Raw genomic sequence first — 21,097 nt, 5'->3', positions numbered from 1 at the left:
GACACAAGTTATCCGGAATTTTTGGCTACAAGTTTTCACAAAATAACCACTCTCTGGACAATGTTGCGATACTAACAGGAAGAAACAGGTTTTAGAATTCTCATGTATCTTTATTTCTGCCATTTGTTTTAGATGAGATCATTTGATCGTACTACTTTTTAACATTGATATTTCTCTTTGAGCTTATTGTGTTTGTTTTTAGATGCCGGCATCATTATATATTTTTTATCGAATGTAATAAACATTATTTAAATTTAAATTTAACTCTTTTTATTCAATTACCTGCTATTTTTATATCGGATTAGTTTATTGCTATTGACCTATTAAATTCCAATTCAAATTTATTATAAATAATCACTAGTGTACACACACATATATATTCAATATCAGAGCCTATGTACTTTACACAGTTTAACTCTTAGCTCCCCTTTTGTTGAGCGCCATCCCAGATCACCCTTTTTGCAGTTTGTATTCACCTTGGTTTTTAGAGGTTAAACCAATTGTATCTTCTGGGATTCGGCATTAGAGTAGATGAGTGTTGTATCTCTATAACATTTTTGTTTCCCATACCTGGGAAGCGTTACCCTCTTGTCTAGAGGCTGCAGAGTTAGAAGCCGGTCCGTTCCTGAAATTGCAAAAGGAACGAAAATTGGACTTATTCTTAGCCTTGAAAGGCCTATCCTGTGGGAGGGCATGGCCCTTCCCCCCAGTGATGTCTGAAATAATTTCTTTCAATTCTGGCCCAAAAAGGGTCTTACCTTTGAAAGGGATATTAAGCAATTTTGTCTTGGAAGATACATCCGCCGACCAAGACTTTAGCCAGAGCTCTCTGCGCGCCACAATTGCAAACCCTGAATTTTTCGCCGCTAATCTCTCTAATTGCAAAGCGGCATCTAAAATAAAGGAATTAGCTAACTTAAGTGCGTGAATTCTGTCCATGACTTCCTCATATGGAGTCTCCATATTAAGCGACTTTTCTAGTTCATCGAACCAGAAACACGCCGCCGTAGTGACAGGAATAATGCACGAAATTGGTTGGAGGAGGTAACCTTGCTGAACAAAAATCTTTTTAAGCAAACCCTCCAATTTTTTATCCATAGGATCTTTGAAAGCACAATTGTCCTCAATGGGAATAGTCGTGCGTTTGGCTAGGGTAGAAACTGCCCCCTCAACCTTAGGGACTGTTTGCCATGTGTCCTTCCTTGGGTCGACCATGGGGAACAATTTCTTAAATATAGGAGGTGGGACAAAGGGTATGCCTGGTTTCTCCCACTCCTTATTCACTATGTCCGCCACCCTTTTAGGGATCGGAAAGGCATCAGGGTGCACCGGGACCTCTAAGAATTTGTCCATCTTGCACAATTTTTCTGGAATGACCAAAGAGTCACAATCATCCAGTGTAGTTAGCACCTGCGACTTCACCTGTCCTTAGGGGTTATACGATACCAAATTAAGCCTTCCAGGAACGTTTTCAATGATCACCAGACCCTCTCACATGCAGCTGCATGCACTGCATCCAAAAGAAACTGCGCAATTATGGCGCGAAAATGAGGCTCTGCCTACTATAGTGAAAGGCCCTTCCTGACTGGAAAGGTGTCTAAACGACGGCCTGACGTCTAAAAACGTTCCCCCAAAATAAAAGTTTTATAAATCACTTCAAATTTCATAAAAAACTTAAATAAAGCAATCGATTTAGCCCACAAGAGTGTCAACCAGTGTATAGCCCATAATAAGCCTTCATTCTGTTAAGAGTCTAAGAAAATGGCTTACCGATCCCCAAGAGGGAAAATGACAGTCTTCTAGCATTACACAGTCTTGTTAGAAAATGGACTAGTCATACCTTGAGCAGAAAAGTCTGCTAACTGTTCCCCCCAACTGAAGTTCTCAGGGCTCAACAGTCCTGCATGGGAACAGCAATTGATTTTAGTTACTGCTGCTAAAATCATACTCCTCTTTTAAACAGAACTCTTCATCCCTTTCTGTTTTAGAGTAAATAGTACAAACCGGCACTATTTTAAAATAACAAACTCTTGATAGCAGAATAAAAAACTACAACTAAACACCACATACTCTTCACCATCTCCGTGGAGATGCTACTTGTTCAGAGCGGCAAAGAGAATGACTGGGGGGTGGAGCCTGAGGAGGGGCTATATGGGCAGCTTTTGCTGTGCTCTTTGCCATTTCCTGTTGGGGAAGAGAATATTCCCACAAGTAATGGATGACGCCGTGGACCGGACACACCAATGTTGGAGAAATAAATATTATTTGCTATAAGAATAATAGTATATTTAGCAGGAGTAGAGATAGCCCCATAAACTTGGGGAATCTTTCCTCAAAACTGAAAACTAACTGCCGGCAAAGAATACAATTTAAAAACCTTAAAGAAGGACTAAAAGAAAATTCTCAGCATATTCCATTCCCTAGTATCAGGAACTGGAAAAAAACCTCTGAAGAAACCACAAAAGATAAATAAGCCGAATTTAAATGTTATCTAGTCTTTAAAATCAAAAGAACTAGATATTTCAATATCCAAAATAATCAACACCTTTTGAACAAGGAACAAATGTACTCTATTAAAGAATAAAAAAGTAGATTTGTTAGTGTCAATATCTGATGAAGAAAAATTCTGAATGAGAAGAAAAGCACCATCAGAGAAGGATAATTCATTACGTTGTTGGTCATTTGAAACTTCATCAACTAAAAAAGAAGTATGAAAAAGACCTAGAAATTTTATTAGAAGGCGGGACGTCAGACAAAGCCTTTAAAATAGAATCAGAAAAATATTCTTATAAATTTCTAAGTATATCTTGTACATACGATATAAAAAGAATAGCAATATATAAAGCATAAATACTAATGGATTCTGCATGTAAAAGTTTATCATGATAACTTATTACAAACCATAGCTAAAGATAAACATTCATAACATTAAAATAAATTAACTTAGCTTTGGTAGGACTGATATCAGTCAACAGGAATCCCTCAGCATTTCTTGATACAGGAACAGTGTTTTGAATATCTTGCAATATGTAAACAACATATAAAGCAAAATTATCAAATTCCTTAAATGACAGTTTCACAAATGGGAAAAAATGCAAAATAAACAAGCCTCTATCAACCAGAAGCAACAAAAAAGTGAGACTTAAATAATGTGAGAAAAAAGTGGAACAAGTATGACGCCCACATTTTTGGCGCCAAGTATGACGCCCACATTATTGACGCTAAGTACAACGCCCATATTTTTTGGCGCCAAGTATGACGCCCCATCCTCAGACGTCGAAAACGACGCCCACATTTTTTGGCGCAAAAAAACATCTGAATACACATGCGTCAAAAAAATTACGTAACTACAAACAACTTCCGGTGTCAACTACGACGCCGGAAATTACAACATTTTTGCGCCAAAAAAGTTTCGAGCCAAGAATGACGCAATAAAATGAAGCATTTTCTGGCCCCGTGAGCCTAACAGCCCGCAGGGAAAAATAGTCAACTGAAAATTTTCAAGGTAAGAAAAAAATATTTATTCATATGCATTATCCCAAATAATGAAACTGACAGTCTGAATGAAGGAATACTGATTATCCTGAATCATGGCAAATATAAGTTTAAAGACATATATTTAGAACTTTACATATAAAGTGCCCAACCATAGCTTAGAGTGTCACAAAAAATAAGATTTACTTACCCTAGGACACTCATCTACATATAGTAGATAGCCAAACCAGTACTGAAACGAGAATCAGTAGAGGTAATGGTATATAAGAGTATATCGTTGATCTGAAAAGGGAGGTAGGAGAAGAAATCTATACGACCGATAAAAGAGAACCTATGAAATAGATCCCCTAGAGGAAGACCATTGTATTCAAATAGGCAATACTCTCTTCACATCCCTCTGACATTCACTGCACTCTGAGAGGAAAACCGGGCTTCAGCCTGCTGCGAAGCGCATATCAACGTAGAATCTAGCACAAACTTACTTCACCACCTCCATGGGAGGCAAAGTTTGTAAAACTGAATTGTGGGTGTGGTGAGGGGTGTATTTATAAGCATTTTAAGGTTTGGGAAACTTTGCCCCTCCTGGTAGGAATGTATATCCCATACGTCACTAGCTCATGGACTCTTGCTAATTACATGAAAGAAATATATATATATATATATATATATATATACAGGGAGTGCAGAATTATTAGGCAAGTTGTATTTTTGAGGATTAATTTTTATTATTGAACAACAACCATGTTCTCAATGAACCCAAAAAACTCATTAATATCAAAGCTGAATAGTTTTGGAAGTAGTTTTTAGTTTGTTTTTAGTTATAGCTATTTTAGGGGGATATCTGTGTGTGCAGGTGACTATTACTGTGCAGAATTATTAGGCAACTTAACAAAAAACAAATATATACCCATTTCAATTATTTATTTTTACCAGTGAAACCAATATAACATCTCAACATTCACAAATATACATTTCTGACATTCAAAAACAAAACAAAAACAAATCAGTGACCAATATAGCCATCTTTCTTTGCAAGGACACTCAAAAGCCTGCCATCCATGGATTCTGTCAGTGTTTTGATCTGTTCACCATCAACATTGCGTGCAGCAGCAACCACAGCCTCCCAGACACTGTTCAGAGAGGTGTACTGTTTTCCCTCCTTGTAAATCTCACATTTGATGATGGACCACAGGTTCTCAATGGGGTTCAGATAAGGTGAACAAAGAGGCCGTGCCAGCCACGCTGTGGAGTACTTGGATGCGTGTGATGGAGCATTGTCCTGCATGAAAATCATGTTTTTCTTGAAGGATGCAGACTCCTTCCTGTACCACTGCTTGAAGAAGGTGTCTTCCAGAAACTGGCAGTAGGACTGGGAGTTGAGCTTGACTCCATCCTCAACCCGAAAAGGCCCCACAAGCTCATCTTTGATGATACCAGCCCAAACCAGTACTCCACCTCCACCTTGCTGGCGTCTGAGTCGGACTGGAGCTCTCTGCCCTTTACCAATCCAGCCACGGGCCCATCCATCTGGCCCATCAAGACTCACTCTCATTTCATCAGTCCATAAAACCTTAGAAAAATCAGTCTTGAGATATTTCTTGGCCCAGTCTTGACGTTTCAGCTTGTGTGTCTTGTTCAATGGTGGTCGTCTTTCAGCCTTTCTTACCTTGGCCATGTCTCTGAGTATTGCACACCTTGTGCTTTTGGGCACTCCAGTGATGTTGCAGCTCTGAAATATGGCCAAACTGGTGGCAAGTGGCATCTTGGCAGCTGCACGCTTGACTTTTCTCAGTTCATGGGCAGTTATTTTGCGCCTTGGTTTTTCCACACGCTTCTTGCGACCCTGTTGACTATTTTGAATGAAACGCTTGATTGTTCGATGATCACGCTTCAGAAGCTTTGCAATTTTAAGAGTGCTGCATCCCTCTGCAAGATATCTCACTATTTTTGACTTTTCTGAGCCTGTCAAGTCCTTCTTTTGACCCATTTTGCCAAAGGAAAGGAAGTTGCCTAATAATTATGCACACCTGATATAGGGTGTTGATGTCATTAGACCACACCCCTTCTCATTACAGAGATGCACATCACCTAATATGCTTAATTGGTAGTAGGCTTTCGAGCCTATACAGCTTGGAGTAAGACAACATGCATAAAGAGGATGATGTGGTCAAAATACTCATTTGCCTAATAATTCTGCACTCCCTGTATATATATATTTAGTATATATATAAATATATATATATATATATATATATATATATATATATATATATATATATATATATATATATATAAATAAAACATGCATATATCATTTATATTTTTAACTTATTATTTATACATTTTGCTAAGCTGTGTAAATGCCAGGAGTAATTCTAGTTTTTTTTAATAATATCTGCTACTGTAAATAAGGGATATGAAGTGTACTTTATCACACAATAAAACACCATAATAATCTCATTTTCCAAAATTAACTGACAGAATTAGTTGCAGTTAACACCCTGTAAAAGCCTTTGTTGTTTCCTACTGAATACTAAAAATTAATATCGAAAGAAATCGTATAACCACATTAAAACCCTTCAGCATTTTCAGTTGTTTACAAATGCTGAAGGGCAGGGTGGAAAAAATACCACAACCATGATTCATGTCTCTCTGGATTTAATTTGCATTTTTACACACATATAAAATTAAGAGAAATATAGGTAGACTTAACTGACATGCCACATTTGACAATAGGTTTTATAGTCAGCATATACACTGGGTTAAAGTTGAAAATCACAGCAATCTGTAATTTGGGATTGTAAATCACAGTTGAGGCAATTTTCTTTAAAGATTTTAAAAGTAATTTGATCTGTTTTATCTGCCCACACAATAATTAAGACATCCTATAATTTGACATTCCAATTTAGAAGAACTTAAACACGTAATGTTCCTTTTTCTTTTCATTCTTTTCAGTACAATATTAAAGAGGTGTGCCAATTTTCAAGCAGTGAATTGAATACATATACGTGTCTATATGCGCCTGCAGATTGAAAAGGCTTCTCCCACCCCCATTTAACATTTAGCTGCAGTGCAATTCTCTAAAAGAATCAAACTTCTAATGTCCACATTTTAACAAGCATAGAGTTAAAAATGTCCATCCTATTCACTTGGCATATGGCATTTAAGTATAAAATATAGTTTTAGGATGTTTAAGTATTTTTTGTTGGTGTATCAAACAAGCAATATATATATATAAAAATTATTTTCTAAACATTAGTTTATGTCCTTAATTAAAGTTTATGTTTTCATGCTGAGGCAGTTTTTCTTGTCTGCCAATAAGCAACTGATCCCTGGGAATGGGTTGAAACCATTTTCTGATTTAATATCAGTTAATTAGTGTTAACATACTTTGTGATGTTTCAGATTAAAGCAGACATTATTGTTATAAGTTTTTTTTCTGAACTTTTTTCCCACTACTGGCTCACTAGTCACCAAAGAAACACATGTTGTCTTAATTCACTAAATTCTTGCACATTTAGGCCCAAAAGATTAAGATCCTTAAAGGGAAATTATACACTAGATATGTTTGCATAAATGTTTTGTAGATGATCCATTTATACAGCCCATACAGTTTTTTTTTAAAAAAAATGTATAGTTTTGATTATTTTTAAATAACATTTTGCTGATTTTCAGATTCCTAACCAAGCCCCAAGGTTTTAGGAGAATACTGATGTATACCTACTCCAGCTTGCTCCTGTTTGTGTACAGAGTCTTTTCATTTGTTTGGTGTTCCAGACAACCTAATTAAAAGTGCTAAACTGGGAAGTTTTAAACCCAATTTTTTTCTTTCATGATTTAGATAGAACATAACATTTTAAACAACTTTCTAATTTACTTCTATTATATTTTCTTCGTTTTCTTGTTATCCTTATTTGATAAGCAGAAATGTAAGCTCAAGAGTGTGCACGTGTCTGCAGTACTATATAGCAGCAGTTTTGCAACAATGTTATACATTAGCAGTAGCACTAGATGGCAGCACTATTTCCTGTCCTGTAGGGCTTCAGGCATGTGCACGCTACCTACCTAGGTATCTCTTTAACAAAGAATAACATGAGAATGAAACATTTTTGATAATAGAAGTAAATTCGAAACTTTAAAAAAAAAATTATTCTCTATCTGAATAATGAAAGAAAATTTTGGGGTTTAATGTCCCTTTAAAGTAAGTTTTTAAAAGGTTTTATACTGGAATTTTAGATCAGCATCTGTGCATATTATTCTTTATAGTAGTGTCTATTACATGCATGAAAATTGGTGTGTACTGTCCCTTTGAATAGCATTTAATTTTTACATTGAATTAATTGCTGATTGACAGATCTGTCCATATAATTGTGTGGGGTAGCACCAGAAGTGCACTGGGTGTGTCCCTTTTACCTTTTCTTTAATATTTACAAGCTGTTGAGTAAACAAGGCAAGAGACGTTTAGTCAAAAATAACAACATATATATCAACACAATTATCAACGCATTGCAACTAAGCCCTATATATAAAGCTGAGTAAAGGGTGCACCTATAGATTCTCTTAATTTCTATTTTTTATTATAAAATAATAAATATGTGGACTGATAAAAAAAACACTCAAGTCCTGAATCACTATACAAAAGGAAAGAGCTAGTCCTACACAAATTAAAGATCTATTTATTTCATTTGTTGGTGATGAAAATTAGGACTTCATGACCAATAACATATGAAAAATATTCTATGTGAAGGGATAGTCTATAGTAGTTTAGTATTATATAGATACCAGCTAAGAAGATATCAACTCTATGGAAGCCCATTTTTACATTTCTTTTCACTGGCCTCCATTACAACATACCAAGTTGAGGATTGTGGGGCCAGATCTGTGTTTTACTTCCACATCATTACAGGACTCCACCATGTTGTGTCATTTTCAACGCAACATTTTTTCACATCGGCTGTTTTGACATTGGCTACGTTTTGCTTGTTGATTGGTGTATGTGCCATTGCATCTAATTTGATGTATTTAAAGGGACATGTAACCCACATTTTTTCTTTCATGATTTAGAAAGAGCATACAATTTTTTAAACAACTTTCTAATTTACTTCTATTATCTAATTTGCTTCATTATCTTGATATCATTTAGTGAAATGCATATTTAAATAGGCTCAGAAGCTGCCGATTGGGGGCTGCACATAGATGCCTTGTGTGATTGGCTCACCCATGTGCACTGCTGTTTCTTCAACAAAGGATATCTAAAGAATGAAGAAAATTAGATAATAGAAGTAGATTGGAAAGTTGTTTAAAATTGTATTCTCTATCTGAATCATGAAAGAAAAATGTAGGGTTTAGTGTCCCTTTAAGGCTGCCGCCTTTGCCCAAGTATAGAATTCATATTGTTCCTTGGTGTAATTTACTCATTTGGATTTCTCAGTATGTTTGATTCAGCTTGTTTCTGGATTTTGCCTCTGTCTCAGCCCTTGTTACAGATCTTCTATAACTGACTTCAGCTTATTTTTTTTACCATCCTTATATCTTGCCCTTTTTCTCTTGCACTATTTGGAAATTACCTTAGCCTGAACTGACCATTCTTTGCCTGAGCCCCAGTATCTTATTGTCTTCTGTAACTGACCCAAGCCTCAGTAGCCTGTCTAACTACTTTCCTGCCTCAGCCTAGTACTTTGTCAGTCACCCTGTATCCCATTTTCCACTGCAGTACCTACCACAGGTATTCTTCTACAGATTTACTAATACCTTCTTCCTCACGATCTCCTTAAAGAATAGTGCTGGGTCAGATCCTAAGGTTTTGTCTATTTCCCTCCTCAGCACCTAGGTCCACTTCTGGACTGACAATGTCTATGGATGTGATAGTAGATGCCTAAATATAATTACCCCTATGTATCAATTATTATTTTGGGAGCAAATTAATATGGATGTCAACAGATAATCAGCATTTAACCACTGCCTTGTGTTGATGCTTAATATAATTCACAGGAATCCCGATACAAGGGGAGATAGCCTGTACCTATAAAGGAGGTATCAATGTTTATTTCAATCTGGTAGAAAATGATTTGAACTCCAAAAAATAATATGCCATTGATAGTTTTACATTTATCTCAGGGATTTGAAATTCTGATGTCTCACTGGTTACTCTCAAAGGGGTCTACTCATAGCCAAGAGCTACTGTCTATAAACAATGGCTGGCTATGTAATGTGGCTTCTGAAAAATGAGCGGAAATGTGCCTTAAAAATTAGACAATCAGGGAAAATTCCCTTATATAATGCATAAGTGCTGCAAAATATTCACAACATTCAGACACATATTTGCAATCTGTGGAAGTGGGAAGCCAGGTAAAAAGCATGGTAGGGCTGCAATTAGGACCCCAGGTCTATGTTTGGAACACTGACTTGCTTTACTGTATTTATATAACTACAACTTCCCTTATTGTTGACTGCTAAGACCTGTGTCACTTTGTTCCTTTAGTTATTAGACAATGTTGTTGACAGATTTTGTGAAAACATTAGGATTGTTTAAAAATATAAAAAAATGCCTCCTAGGAATTGGCCTATAAATAACACTTAAAAGCCTAAATTAATGAACAGAACTCATGAATCAAGCGTGATGAATTCCCATGGAGAACCAGCAAGTAAACAATGCTAATAATTATTTCACAGATGTTTACTTATAAGTCTTTTGTTTCATTTCATAATTATAAGCAAGAAAAAAAACCACACACATCCCTTTAGTATTAGTGGAAGATGCTTTCCATTGAAGAACAATGAAATTATAACTGGTTTAACAATAGTAATTAGATGACATGATAATGACAACACTAATACTGACTTTATTTGCAAATTGCTTAGCTTGACACATGAGAATGATCTAATATAATATATATAGCATATAAATGGTTAATACCTGCCTATTGTTTATTACAATGTAATACCTCGCTATTCTATTTAAAAACATTTTTTATAACAAATTAAAAACTAACAAAAAAACACAAATATAAATTCATGCAAAAACGTTTGGTTTTATTATCAGTATTCAGAAATAAATATATTTTATTTTCTTTCAAATTTATTTTTTCTAAATCTTATTCTGAAAACATGTTCTATATTAGACCACATCCTTTCCCTTAAAGGGACATGAAACCAAAAGAGCATGAGATTTTAAATTTTTTTCCAATTTACTTCTATTATTTAATTTGCTTCCTTCTCTTGTTATCCTTTGCTGAAAGGTTTATCTAGGAAAGCTCAGGAGCAGCAAAGAACCTAGGTTCTAGTTGCTGATTGGTGGCTGCATATATATACCGATTGCCATTGACTCACCCATGTGTTCAGTTAGAAACCAGCAGTGCATTGCTGCTCCTTCAACAAATTATACCAAGAGAATGAAGCAAATTTGATAATAGAAGTAAACTGGAAAGTTGTTTAAAATTGTATGTTCTACCTAAATCATGAAATAATTTTTTTGGGTTTCATGTCTCTTAAAACCCTTAAGGACCGAGGACTTGTCAGGCACGTCTTGTCTTGTCAGACACGCCCTACAAAAAGTGTCAGTTAAGGACCAAGGACGTGCCTGACATGTCCTCTGGGGTTTTAAGTGCTGGAAGCGATTGTGATCGCTTTCAGCCGCTTTCAGGGTATTGCTGCAATGCCTCAATATTGAGGCATCATGCAATACCCATTTTAAGCACACCGATGCAGAGAGGGCCACTCTGCATCAGCCAGCGATGGTGCCAATTGTTGGTGGGTGGGAGCCAAAGCAGGGAGACCGGTGGGCTGACCATCGCTGGAGCAGTCCTGTTCATGGTCCATCAAGAGCGCGGCAGATGTTGGGAGCGTGCACTAAAGCTAAAATTAACCCCAGAAGCTTCCTACAAGCTACCTAATAAAGCCCTTCACTGCTGGGCTTAATAAGCGGCCTTCTAATTACCAAAAAGTAATGCCAAAGCTATAAATGGCTGCTATTACTGAACAAAGGGGATCCCAGAGAAGCATTTACAACCATTTGTGCCATAATTGCACAAGCTGTTTGTAAATAATTTTAGTGAGAAACCTTAAGTTTGTGAAAAAGTTTGTGAAAAAGTTAACAATTTTCTTTATTTGATTGCATTTGGCGGTGAAATGGTGGCATGAAATATACCATAATGGGCCTGTATCCATACCTTGGGTTGTCTAATAAAATAAATATATACATGTTAAGGGATATTCAGGGATTCCTGAGAGATATCGGTGTTACAATATAACTATCGCTAATTTTGAAAAAAAAAAATGCTTTGGAAATAGCAAAGTGCTACTTGTATTTATTGCCCTATAACTTGCAAAAAAAAAGAAAAAGCAAAGAACATGTAAACATTGGGTATTTTTAAACTCAGGACAAAATTTAGAAACTATTTAGCATGGCTGTTTTTTGGTGGTTGTAGATGTGTAAAAGATTTTGGGGGTCAAAGTTAGAAAAAGTGTGTTTTTTTCCATTTATTCATCATATTTTATAATTTAATTTTTTAATAGTAAATTAAAGGATATGAGGAAAATAATGGTATCTTTAGAAAGTGCATTTAATGGCCAGAAAAACAGTATATAATATGTGTGGGCACAGTAAATGAGTAAGAGGGAAATTACAGCTAAACACAAACACCGCAGAAATGTAAAAATAGCCCTGATCCTTAACGGTAAGAAAACTGAAAAATGGTCCGGTCACTAAGGGGTTAATGTGCAAAAACAATGTTCCATAGCTACAATAATAAAAACACAAAACTTCTATGTTACCTCCAACAAAAATACCCGAATCCCCTCTCCACTCCCCTTTCTTTCTTCCTTTGTTTTTCAGTTTTGTATACAGACATATGTTTCAAACTACTTTTGCTCTGTATCAAACAGAAGAGTAAACATAGCGTGTGAAATTTCAAACCATGTAAGCCACATATCATATGGTAACTTTTGAATAATATTGCCTATCACTATTGCAGATTAGAATGCACGTTCATTATCTGCCCCGTGACTAAAACGTGAGGATTCCTACCAAGCACAGCAAAGTGTTGTTTCAGGTTTCTGAATAACAATGAAATGGGAGCAACACTAAGCTAGCAAATCAGCGGATAAAGGGACACTCAAGTCAAAATAAAATATTATGATTCAGAAAGAACATGCAGTTTTAAGACACTTTCCAATTTACTTCCATTATCAAATTTTGCACAGTCTTTTTATATTCACACTTTCTGGGGAGCAAGTTCCTACTGAGCATGTGCACGTATACTAATGTGTGATTGGCTGATGTCTGTCACATGACACGGGGGGCGGTAAAATGGAAGAACAAATACATTTGTCAAAAGAAAAATCTGCTACTTTGAAATTCAGAGTAAGTGCTCCCAGATTGTCTTTTTATTATGTACTTATTAATTATGTAATTCTACTGCATTGAGTGGTCCTTTAATGTAGTAACACAGATGTGTCTAACTTTCCAAATAATGTGTCAAATTCATTATCCTTCTTGTTGATCTGACAAACATCTTTTAGGCATTATATTAACTCCAAAAATATGTACATGTACATAAGCAATTTTAAAATGAGAAATATGATATTGCATGCTAACATCAGTGCCGCAAACTTACATTCAAACCCTGACAACAATTGGGTGAGTCCCATCAGCGGTGTGGGGTGTATCACTACTGAGTCAAACAAGCGTACTGCATAGTCCACATACAAACAGTATACAAGTTTTGAAAAAGGCGGACCACATAAAAAGAAGAGCTAGGACCACTCTGTAGCCCCCCACTTTGGGTTGGACAGCCTTGTTTCAGCAATGTAGTGCAGTGACTAATGAATATTCACTCTGAGTACTCAGTGGGCCAGGTAATATTAAATGGCCATTTGTTTTCAATGTAAAACATCTGGGTGCTGCACAAAATAATATTAAGAAACAATAAATAAACTTCTTACCATAATCTTATCACTGTCAACAATTGTGTTCAGCCTATGTGCTATGGTCAACACAGTACAATCAGCAAATTTCTCTCGGATAGTCTTCTGAATGAGTTCATCTGTTCTGTAAGCAAATTAAACACACTGGGTATAAATATCTATTAATACAAGTAAACATATAGCTCTCTAGCATTTTCTAGCCTTATGCATATCTTAAGCATTTTGTAACTGAAAGGAGTTACATGAATCCACCATACTTTCAGGAAAGCAGAAAGGACACGTCTCAATTAATCCATCAGTTTATGAAAGCAAACTTAAAAAATGAAAGAGTAGAATTTAAATTTATATCTAGAGAGTCTAATGGATATGTATTTAAATGCTGTCCTTTCAACCTTGTAAACAGAATGGAACATTGACATTCATTCATAATAGTTGAGGTTGAAAAAATAAAGAAAACCCCATTCAAATAATAATTTCTGTATCTTATGTGATCCATGCTTTTATGGTTGAAAATGCACATTAATACGTTTATTTCTGTACCTCGTGAATAAAGACATTAAAAGCATTAATAAACAGAACTTTTCAATGAATGAATTACTGCTTTTATTGTGCTGGACAAGTCAAATGCTATTTAGGCTAAAATACACTGATACTTATTTTATTTATTGTATCAAACACATTTGAGGTTGTTGGTTTTGCTTTCACCCCCATGTATCATATTTTTGCAAATATGCATCAGAAATTAAAGAGACAGTAAATACAGAATTCAACTTTCCTGGTTTAGATAGAGCATGCAGTTCTAAACAATTTTTGAATCTACTCCTATTATTACATTTGCTTATTCTCTATGTATCCTTTGTTGAAGATAAATCTAGGTAGAGTCAAAAGCAAGTATGTTTTTTTTTTTTTACCACTTTTGTACAGCAGTGCTTGCAACAATGTATATCAGTGATATAAATATTGTTGCAAAAACTGCTGCAATGTGAGTATAAATAATAAGAAAAATCTATCAGAGATAATTTAGTCTTCGTCATAAATGACCACATTCAAAAATAAGGCTCAGCGTTTCTGGAGCTGTGCACTGGATTATTTCAAGCTTCCCACGGCTAGGATCGGCAGGTTTACCCATTCACCAACTGCGTTTTGAGCTCCTGCCCTCCGGTTATATTATAGCTGGTGCCTGTGGTCAGTCCGGGCATTTTTTGGCTATTTTAGCATCAGTGGATGAAGCGTCTTTACTCTGCCTGGATCCAGAGCTTAGGTGAACAGTCACACTCCTCCATGTTTTGAAGCACTGGGTTACTTCGCTTTTTGTTCTGGGAGTCACTATAATTTACAGGTCTGACAGATAAGTGGTCTATGACAGTTAATCTTATGGACTGATGTATGCATATATGTGATGTTTGTACATATTTATATCCTGTGGTTTTGCTTAAAGGGACACGATACCCAATTTTTTCCTTAAAGGGACATGAAACCCAAAATGTTTCTTTCAGGATTCAGATATAGAATACGATTTTAAACAACGTTCCAATTTACTTCTATTATTTAATTTTCTTCATTCTCTTGTTATTCTTTGCTAAAAGGTTTATCTATGAAAGCACAGGAGCAGCAGAGAATCTAGGTTCTAGCTGCTGATTGTTCGCTGCATATATATATCGATTGTCATTGGCTCACCCATGTGTTTAGTTAGAAACCAGTAGTGCATTGCTGCTCCTTCAACAAATGATACCAAGAGAATAAAACAAATTAAATAATAGAAGTAAATTAGAAAGTTGTTTAAAATTGTATTCTCTATCTGAATCATGAAATCATTTTTTGGGGTTTCATGTCCCTTTAAAGGAATTAGATATAACATAAAAAAAATTGAAATGAAGGATATGTGTTTTGTGTGGATCTACAAACCAGAGGGTGTATGTATAAACCCTAAATGTGTAGTCCAATGTTCAATCTTTGTGCCTCAAAGAAAAAAATATATAATAGTGAAGTAGTGTATATGTACATCCAAATTCACCCCAAACTACCAAAGGGCTACTCGCGTATAAATGAGCCTTACTGGCTCTGGAGATTGAGCATACCTGGTTTTATACTGCCAGGTACCCAGTATTCACCTGGCAATGCTCTGCGTTGTAAATATAACAAATATTTATTAAAAGCAGTATAAAACATATAAAAATAGCCACAAAAACAGCTCCCAGAATATTATCACTCCGGTATACAAAGACTATTATCACTTAGTGGGCAGAATTCACTGTTCATAGAACAGGATGGAAGCGGATTAAGTTTGTAACCATTCCACAAAAATCACGTTTTATGTCTAATTGTCCCACAATACCTCTCATCATGACGTTTCTTTTAGGGTGTGGCTATGACGTATTACTCCGACATACGTTTTACCACATAAGTATGGCTTTTTCAAGGATCTTTGATTATTATCGCGAGACTATTGAAAATCATTTAAATTTGTAATTTTGTTCCCCAGAAAATTGCATTGTTTTGCATTCCAGGGACACACCTTCATGAAAAGGCTATTTAGTTGTGTGTATCTTATCTCCTTTTGCTGTGGCCAACTGGGAAAGATATACATGAGCTCCTGCACATACCAATCAATGTGCAGTGTGCACAAGTGGCATGGTGCTTAATTACACAGAATATACTCCAGCCTCTCTGGGGCAATAAATACAAAAACTACAAATGTTTTATTTTATTTTTTAAATCATTTTTGAGGTGATCAGGCAAACATTACAAATATACATAGGATAATTCACATTCAGTACAAGAGTTTTACAAGTTCAGTATGCGACAAACAGAAAAGAAAAACAATGATACCTCAAAACGTACCATCTGAAACGCCTTAACAAAAATATTCTGAAAACAAAACATAAATAGAGCATAAAGCTGTTGATAAGCATTGTGTTACACCTATAGAGATATATCCAGAATAATCAGTATACCGTGCATGAGTGTTACAGATTCAACTATTGACAAACGTGGTATCACCAAATGTATTGTCTTAAATGGTTCAGATAAAATATTCTGTTAGCAAAACAAAACTGGGGCTCATATACAGCCCAAAGCAATGGTTTGCATACATAGAGGAAAGCAGAACATATAGAACCTCATTTGTTCTATTAAATATAGAATGTGCATCCCTCACATAATTTGAAGCCACTTTTAGACTTCCTGGCACATAAAGACAATTCAACAAGAGGGATGTTCTTTAGTTGGGACAAAGCATAGAGAAAAGCAAAGAAAAAACAGTAAGATGTTAAGTCACATAAGGTTACAGTCATATAAAACATCTACTTGGGGTATCTAGGATATATTTTCCTTAGCTGACCAAGTAAGCTGTGTTTTTGGGGGGGAGGGCGGGGTTAGTGAAAATAATATAAATTGAGTTTTCTTGTAATGGCAAACAAATAATTGTTTATTACATGCACAATAATCAAAACAGGATCTTGTATGAATAAACTATTGCCCATCTAAAATATAGGAAGTAACTAGATATCTTTTAAGAACATTTTTGAGGCCCAAAGTGAAAATTCTACTATTGGAGATAGGTGTCACATAAAAAGGCTTTAAAAAGAGGACTATAGAGGTATGTAAGGTTAGCTCTAATACTGTTTACCTAATCAGCTATTGCAAATTGAAAGCACCAACACTACAACTTGTGGGCCTGAGAAATATAGGTAAATAGTATTTTGCATACTGATAAACTATTTATAAGTAGCTACTAAGGAGTTAATAAATTACAGGGACATCATAAAAACATGTACTGATTAAGTACCAGTATAGGGATATGCACGCAGATATCTCAAATTCAAATCCCATATTATCTGTGGTTAGGGGGTCTCCAGTTTTAACTACCATACTCTCATCTATAGATGGGCTCAATGAGTGATTGGAAGGGGCTCATTCCACAGCCCCGGCCGCTGACAGTGGAACAAGCCTTAGGTTATGTAAGTGAAATAACAAGATGTTAGATGAGGCAATATAAAAACCTGTATCAATACCTATATTCTGCGTACCCCCAGAGTGAATATCTTCCTTATTTAGTATGGGAAATGTCTAAAATATTAACTTACTATAAGCATTGTGAGCCTACTCCTTGAAGCAGAATGCGTAATTGAAGGAAGGAGTCACATGTACCAGTCTACCTAAAAACCAGCTTTAGCAATAGACAGAAATATGTTGAGGAGCTGACATTTACTGTGTAGTGTGCGTACTGTGTCTTAACCCAAGAGCCTGCACTGCTAGTATAAGAAGGCAAACCAAGTAGACTCAACAGATATATAAGGTTCAATAAGCAAATGCATTACATACCATGATAACGTTACATATATTGTCAACCCTGGGTTGTAGTAGCATTATAGGATAAAAGAGAATGAAGAACATTTTTACATCAATTTCCTATAAAAGACAAGCTTAAACGCTAGGTAACCAAATGTTTATGCATTCCCAAATAAAGTTGCATATCAAGTTAGGATATCTTTCTCTTAGAAGACAGTACCGTATGTTGGAAAAGTCACTGCCACTGTGCTTCGCTAGCTACCCTACCGTGCTAAGCAGTTAAATAATAGTCCTCCTGGATCTCATGCCTGACTGTTGTCTTCAGGTTTGTTAGGGAAACTGATCGCATTCTAATCCAGAAGCGTCGAGGGCGGTAGTGGACCCATCGCGGTAAACTTACCAAAGGTGTCAGGGTCACATGGCAGTTGCAGCCAGACATCGCCGCAGCTCCAGTAACCCTCTAGTAGATAAATATCGAGAATACATACAGGAATGTAGCGCACTATACACCCTCAGACTTTGTAGGTAAAAATCCAAAATTTATTGCGAAACCTTAAAAACATACAGCGGTCAGCACATATTAAAAGCAATCAGGTCGGCAGACAAGTTCACCTGCAGATGCGTTTCGTGTGCAGGCACACTTAGTCACTGCATTCCTGGTGACCTGCCTACACACTTTTTTTTTTAATTCATTTTATTGCAGAAAACAGTTTCAACACAAGACAATCGATCATGACATAGCTTTAAAGATAAAGTACAGAAATCCTCGCCATTCTACTTCCAAAACAGAGAACATAAAAGGACAATAAAACGGGAACGAAGAAACTCTGCACATAGTTAGTTGGAGTGTATAATGGAACTGTACAAGGTCCACTCAGCCAAAAGGTAAGCAAAGGGGTCTCCTTCAGAATATCCTTTGGTTTATTTGTGGTTGCAATAAAGTCTTTTATGGCCAAGATACTTGTGTTTTTTCTGCTTCCATAGTTTTAACATTAGTACATAACAATTTAAATAACCATACAACAATCAACTGGGGAGAGGGTCAGGGAAAAAGGATGAGAGAAAAAAAAAAGGGGGGGGGGAGGGTGTGAGGTCATTTTTAGAAGAGCATTTCTTCGAAGGAGAAAGGATCTGTGCTTTGGGTCTCCCCTGGTTCACACATGGCTCGCAACTCCCCTTCTAGATTCAACTGCAGCATCTCCTCTAAGTGGGTAAAAGGCCGTAGAATCTGCCTTTACAAGCCTAAACTAAATGTAGTGAGAAGAGGTTACCATTTTTTTAAAAAAGGTCACAATCTGCGGGCGGTGTCTAGTTTTACATCATATTGCTCCACATAGAGCTGTTTCATCAGCAAACGTTTGAACTGGGCTATTGTTGGAGGTTGTTTAGATATCCATCTATGAAGTATGCAATGTCTAGCTAATAATGTACACAGTGTGAGCAGTCTATGAATTTTTTTATAAGTGTCATCCCACTTGAAAAGGTATATCTCAGCTGTAGTCAGGTTTATCTCAATGTTAAATGTGATTTTTATCCAGTATTGATATTGTTCCCAAAAACATCTGATGATCGGGCATGTATAGAAGTAGTGTTGGAAAGATGGGGCTATGTTGCTACATTTAATACATTGATTGGGAAATTGATTATTCCATTTTCATAACCTGTGTGGTGTAATATAGTCCTTATGTATTAGTCTGATTTGCGCTTCCCTATAGGTGACTGCAAGTGTTGCTTGCTTTGTGAGATCTAAACTATCTTTCACATCCTGTATCGTCACTTCCATGGAGATGTCGGTGGCTAATTTTGTCAGGAAGTTAGTTTGAATTAGAGGTTCATTCTTTTTTATTAGTTGTTTATAGAAGTGTGATAAGGAGAAGCTCCCCATGTGAAACAAGGTCTGGGGAATAACAATGGGTGGTCCATCCCAAAATTTGGTGTTGGACGTTTGCAATGTGGACACATAGTGTCGTAATTGCAGGTAGGCGTAAAAATGCCGGTTTGGGACTTGAAATTTGGCTTTCAGTTCCTGGAAGGAGCGTATTGTGTGTTTTAGTGGGTCCAGCACATCCCCGATCACCCCAATGCGAAGAGTCTTCCAGATATGAAATGGCTCATATTCATTCCCTGCTGGGAAATCTGGATTCCCAATCAAAGGAATATACTTAGGGGTGGGATAGTCCACTTTTTGATATCTGTGGATCAGGCGTCATGCCCTCAACGGATCACGGTATAATACGCTATTGATAACCGGTGGTGGTAGGGACGTCATGTTTGCATAGGGAAGATAGGCCAGCGCCAAAGGCGCTACCACTGCTTCCTCTAGTCTTGCGTCGCAGAAATGGTTCGTATTAAGCTGCTAATCCATAACTAGTCTGGCAAAGGCCGCCCAGTTGTATAATTTCTGTCTACACATCTTTTTATGGGAAAAATGTAAAGATACATAAACAATGTGAATATCGCCTGATTGCTTATACATCATAGAAGACATGAAATACACAATACTTGGAAAGATGTCATAAATCGACAACATTTCATACACTATATATGTGACGAAAAGACTAGATATTATAACACTTGTTCAAAAATATGTCACTTAAGAAAAACAGGCAATTATCCTGTATATATCTATTGTAAATTACAGAACTATATTTATATCTAGCTCTATTTACACACTATATTTTAAGTGTAATGCTACTTGGAGTGATATGTATTTTTTCACAACATAAAGGAACTGTGTTAGATGAGATTTCAGACATATAGATCCAAGTCACGTCTCATATTTAATCCTTGTGGATTGCTAGTTTGTAGTGTGAATATCCAAAAAAAACTCTCTTTTGTTCATTTTCAATTCCCTGTTACCTCCCCTTTTCCATCTAGGTATGTGATCTATACCTTTTAAGGTGAGCGCAGTAATGTCTGAGTTGTGCATCTGTTTGAAATGTCTTGCAACGGGGTATCAGACTCCTCGTCTTCAATAGATCTCAAAAGCTCTAAGAACCTCTCTTATAATGGCCTTTTAGTTTTTCCTGTATATTGCTTTTTTGCAAATTTGACAAACAACAAATACACTACATGTGTTGTGTTACAGTTGATACAAAAGTTAATGTCATATTCCTGCTGTGTTGTGCTCAATTTGAATTTATTTCCTTCTGTTACCAGGTTGCATGTTCTGCAAATTGGTCTTCTACATTTATAGAAACCTTTTTTACTTTGTAACCAACTTTTATTGGTCTGTACCTTTAGATTTGAAGAAGATAAATAGTTGGCTAAAGTTTTGCCCTTTCTTGTTTTGAAGTCACAACCTTCCTGCACAATATATCTTTAATGATGGGACTATAGTATTGGAAGATATTCCTTGATAATGTTACATATTTTGTTAAACTCAAGA

General features: G+C 36.1%; 1 protein-coding gene across 1 annotated transcript in view; it reads right to left on the bottom strand.

Annotated features, from left to right (window-relative positions):
• The window catches only part of ABCC4 (ATP binding cassette subfamily C member 4), a 994,138-nt gene that overhangs the window by 38,666 nt on the left and 934,375 nt on the right, over positions 1-21,097 (bottom strand). The window contains exon 29 of the mRNA XM_053707839.1: positions 13,438-13,543. Within this exon, the coding sequence (XP_053563814.1) occupies positions 13,438-13,543 (106 nt within the window). The remainder of the gene's footprint in view (positions 1-13,437; positions 13,544-21,097) is intronic.

Source organism: Bombina bombina, chromosome 3, assembly GCF_027579735.1.
Source record: "Bombina bombina isolate aBomBom1 chromosome 3, aBomBom1.pri, whole genome shotgun sequence".
NCBI lineage: Eukaryota > Metazoa > Chordata > Amphibia > Anura > Bombinatoridae > Bombina > Bombina bombina.
The sequence above is the reverse complement of the archived record's forward strand: the minus strand, read 5'-3'. Positions and strand labels throughout refer to the sequence as shown.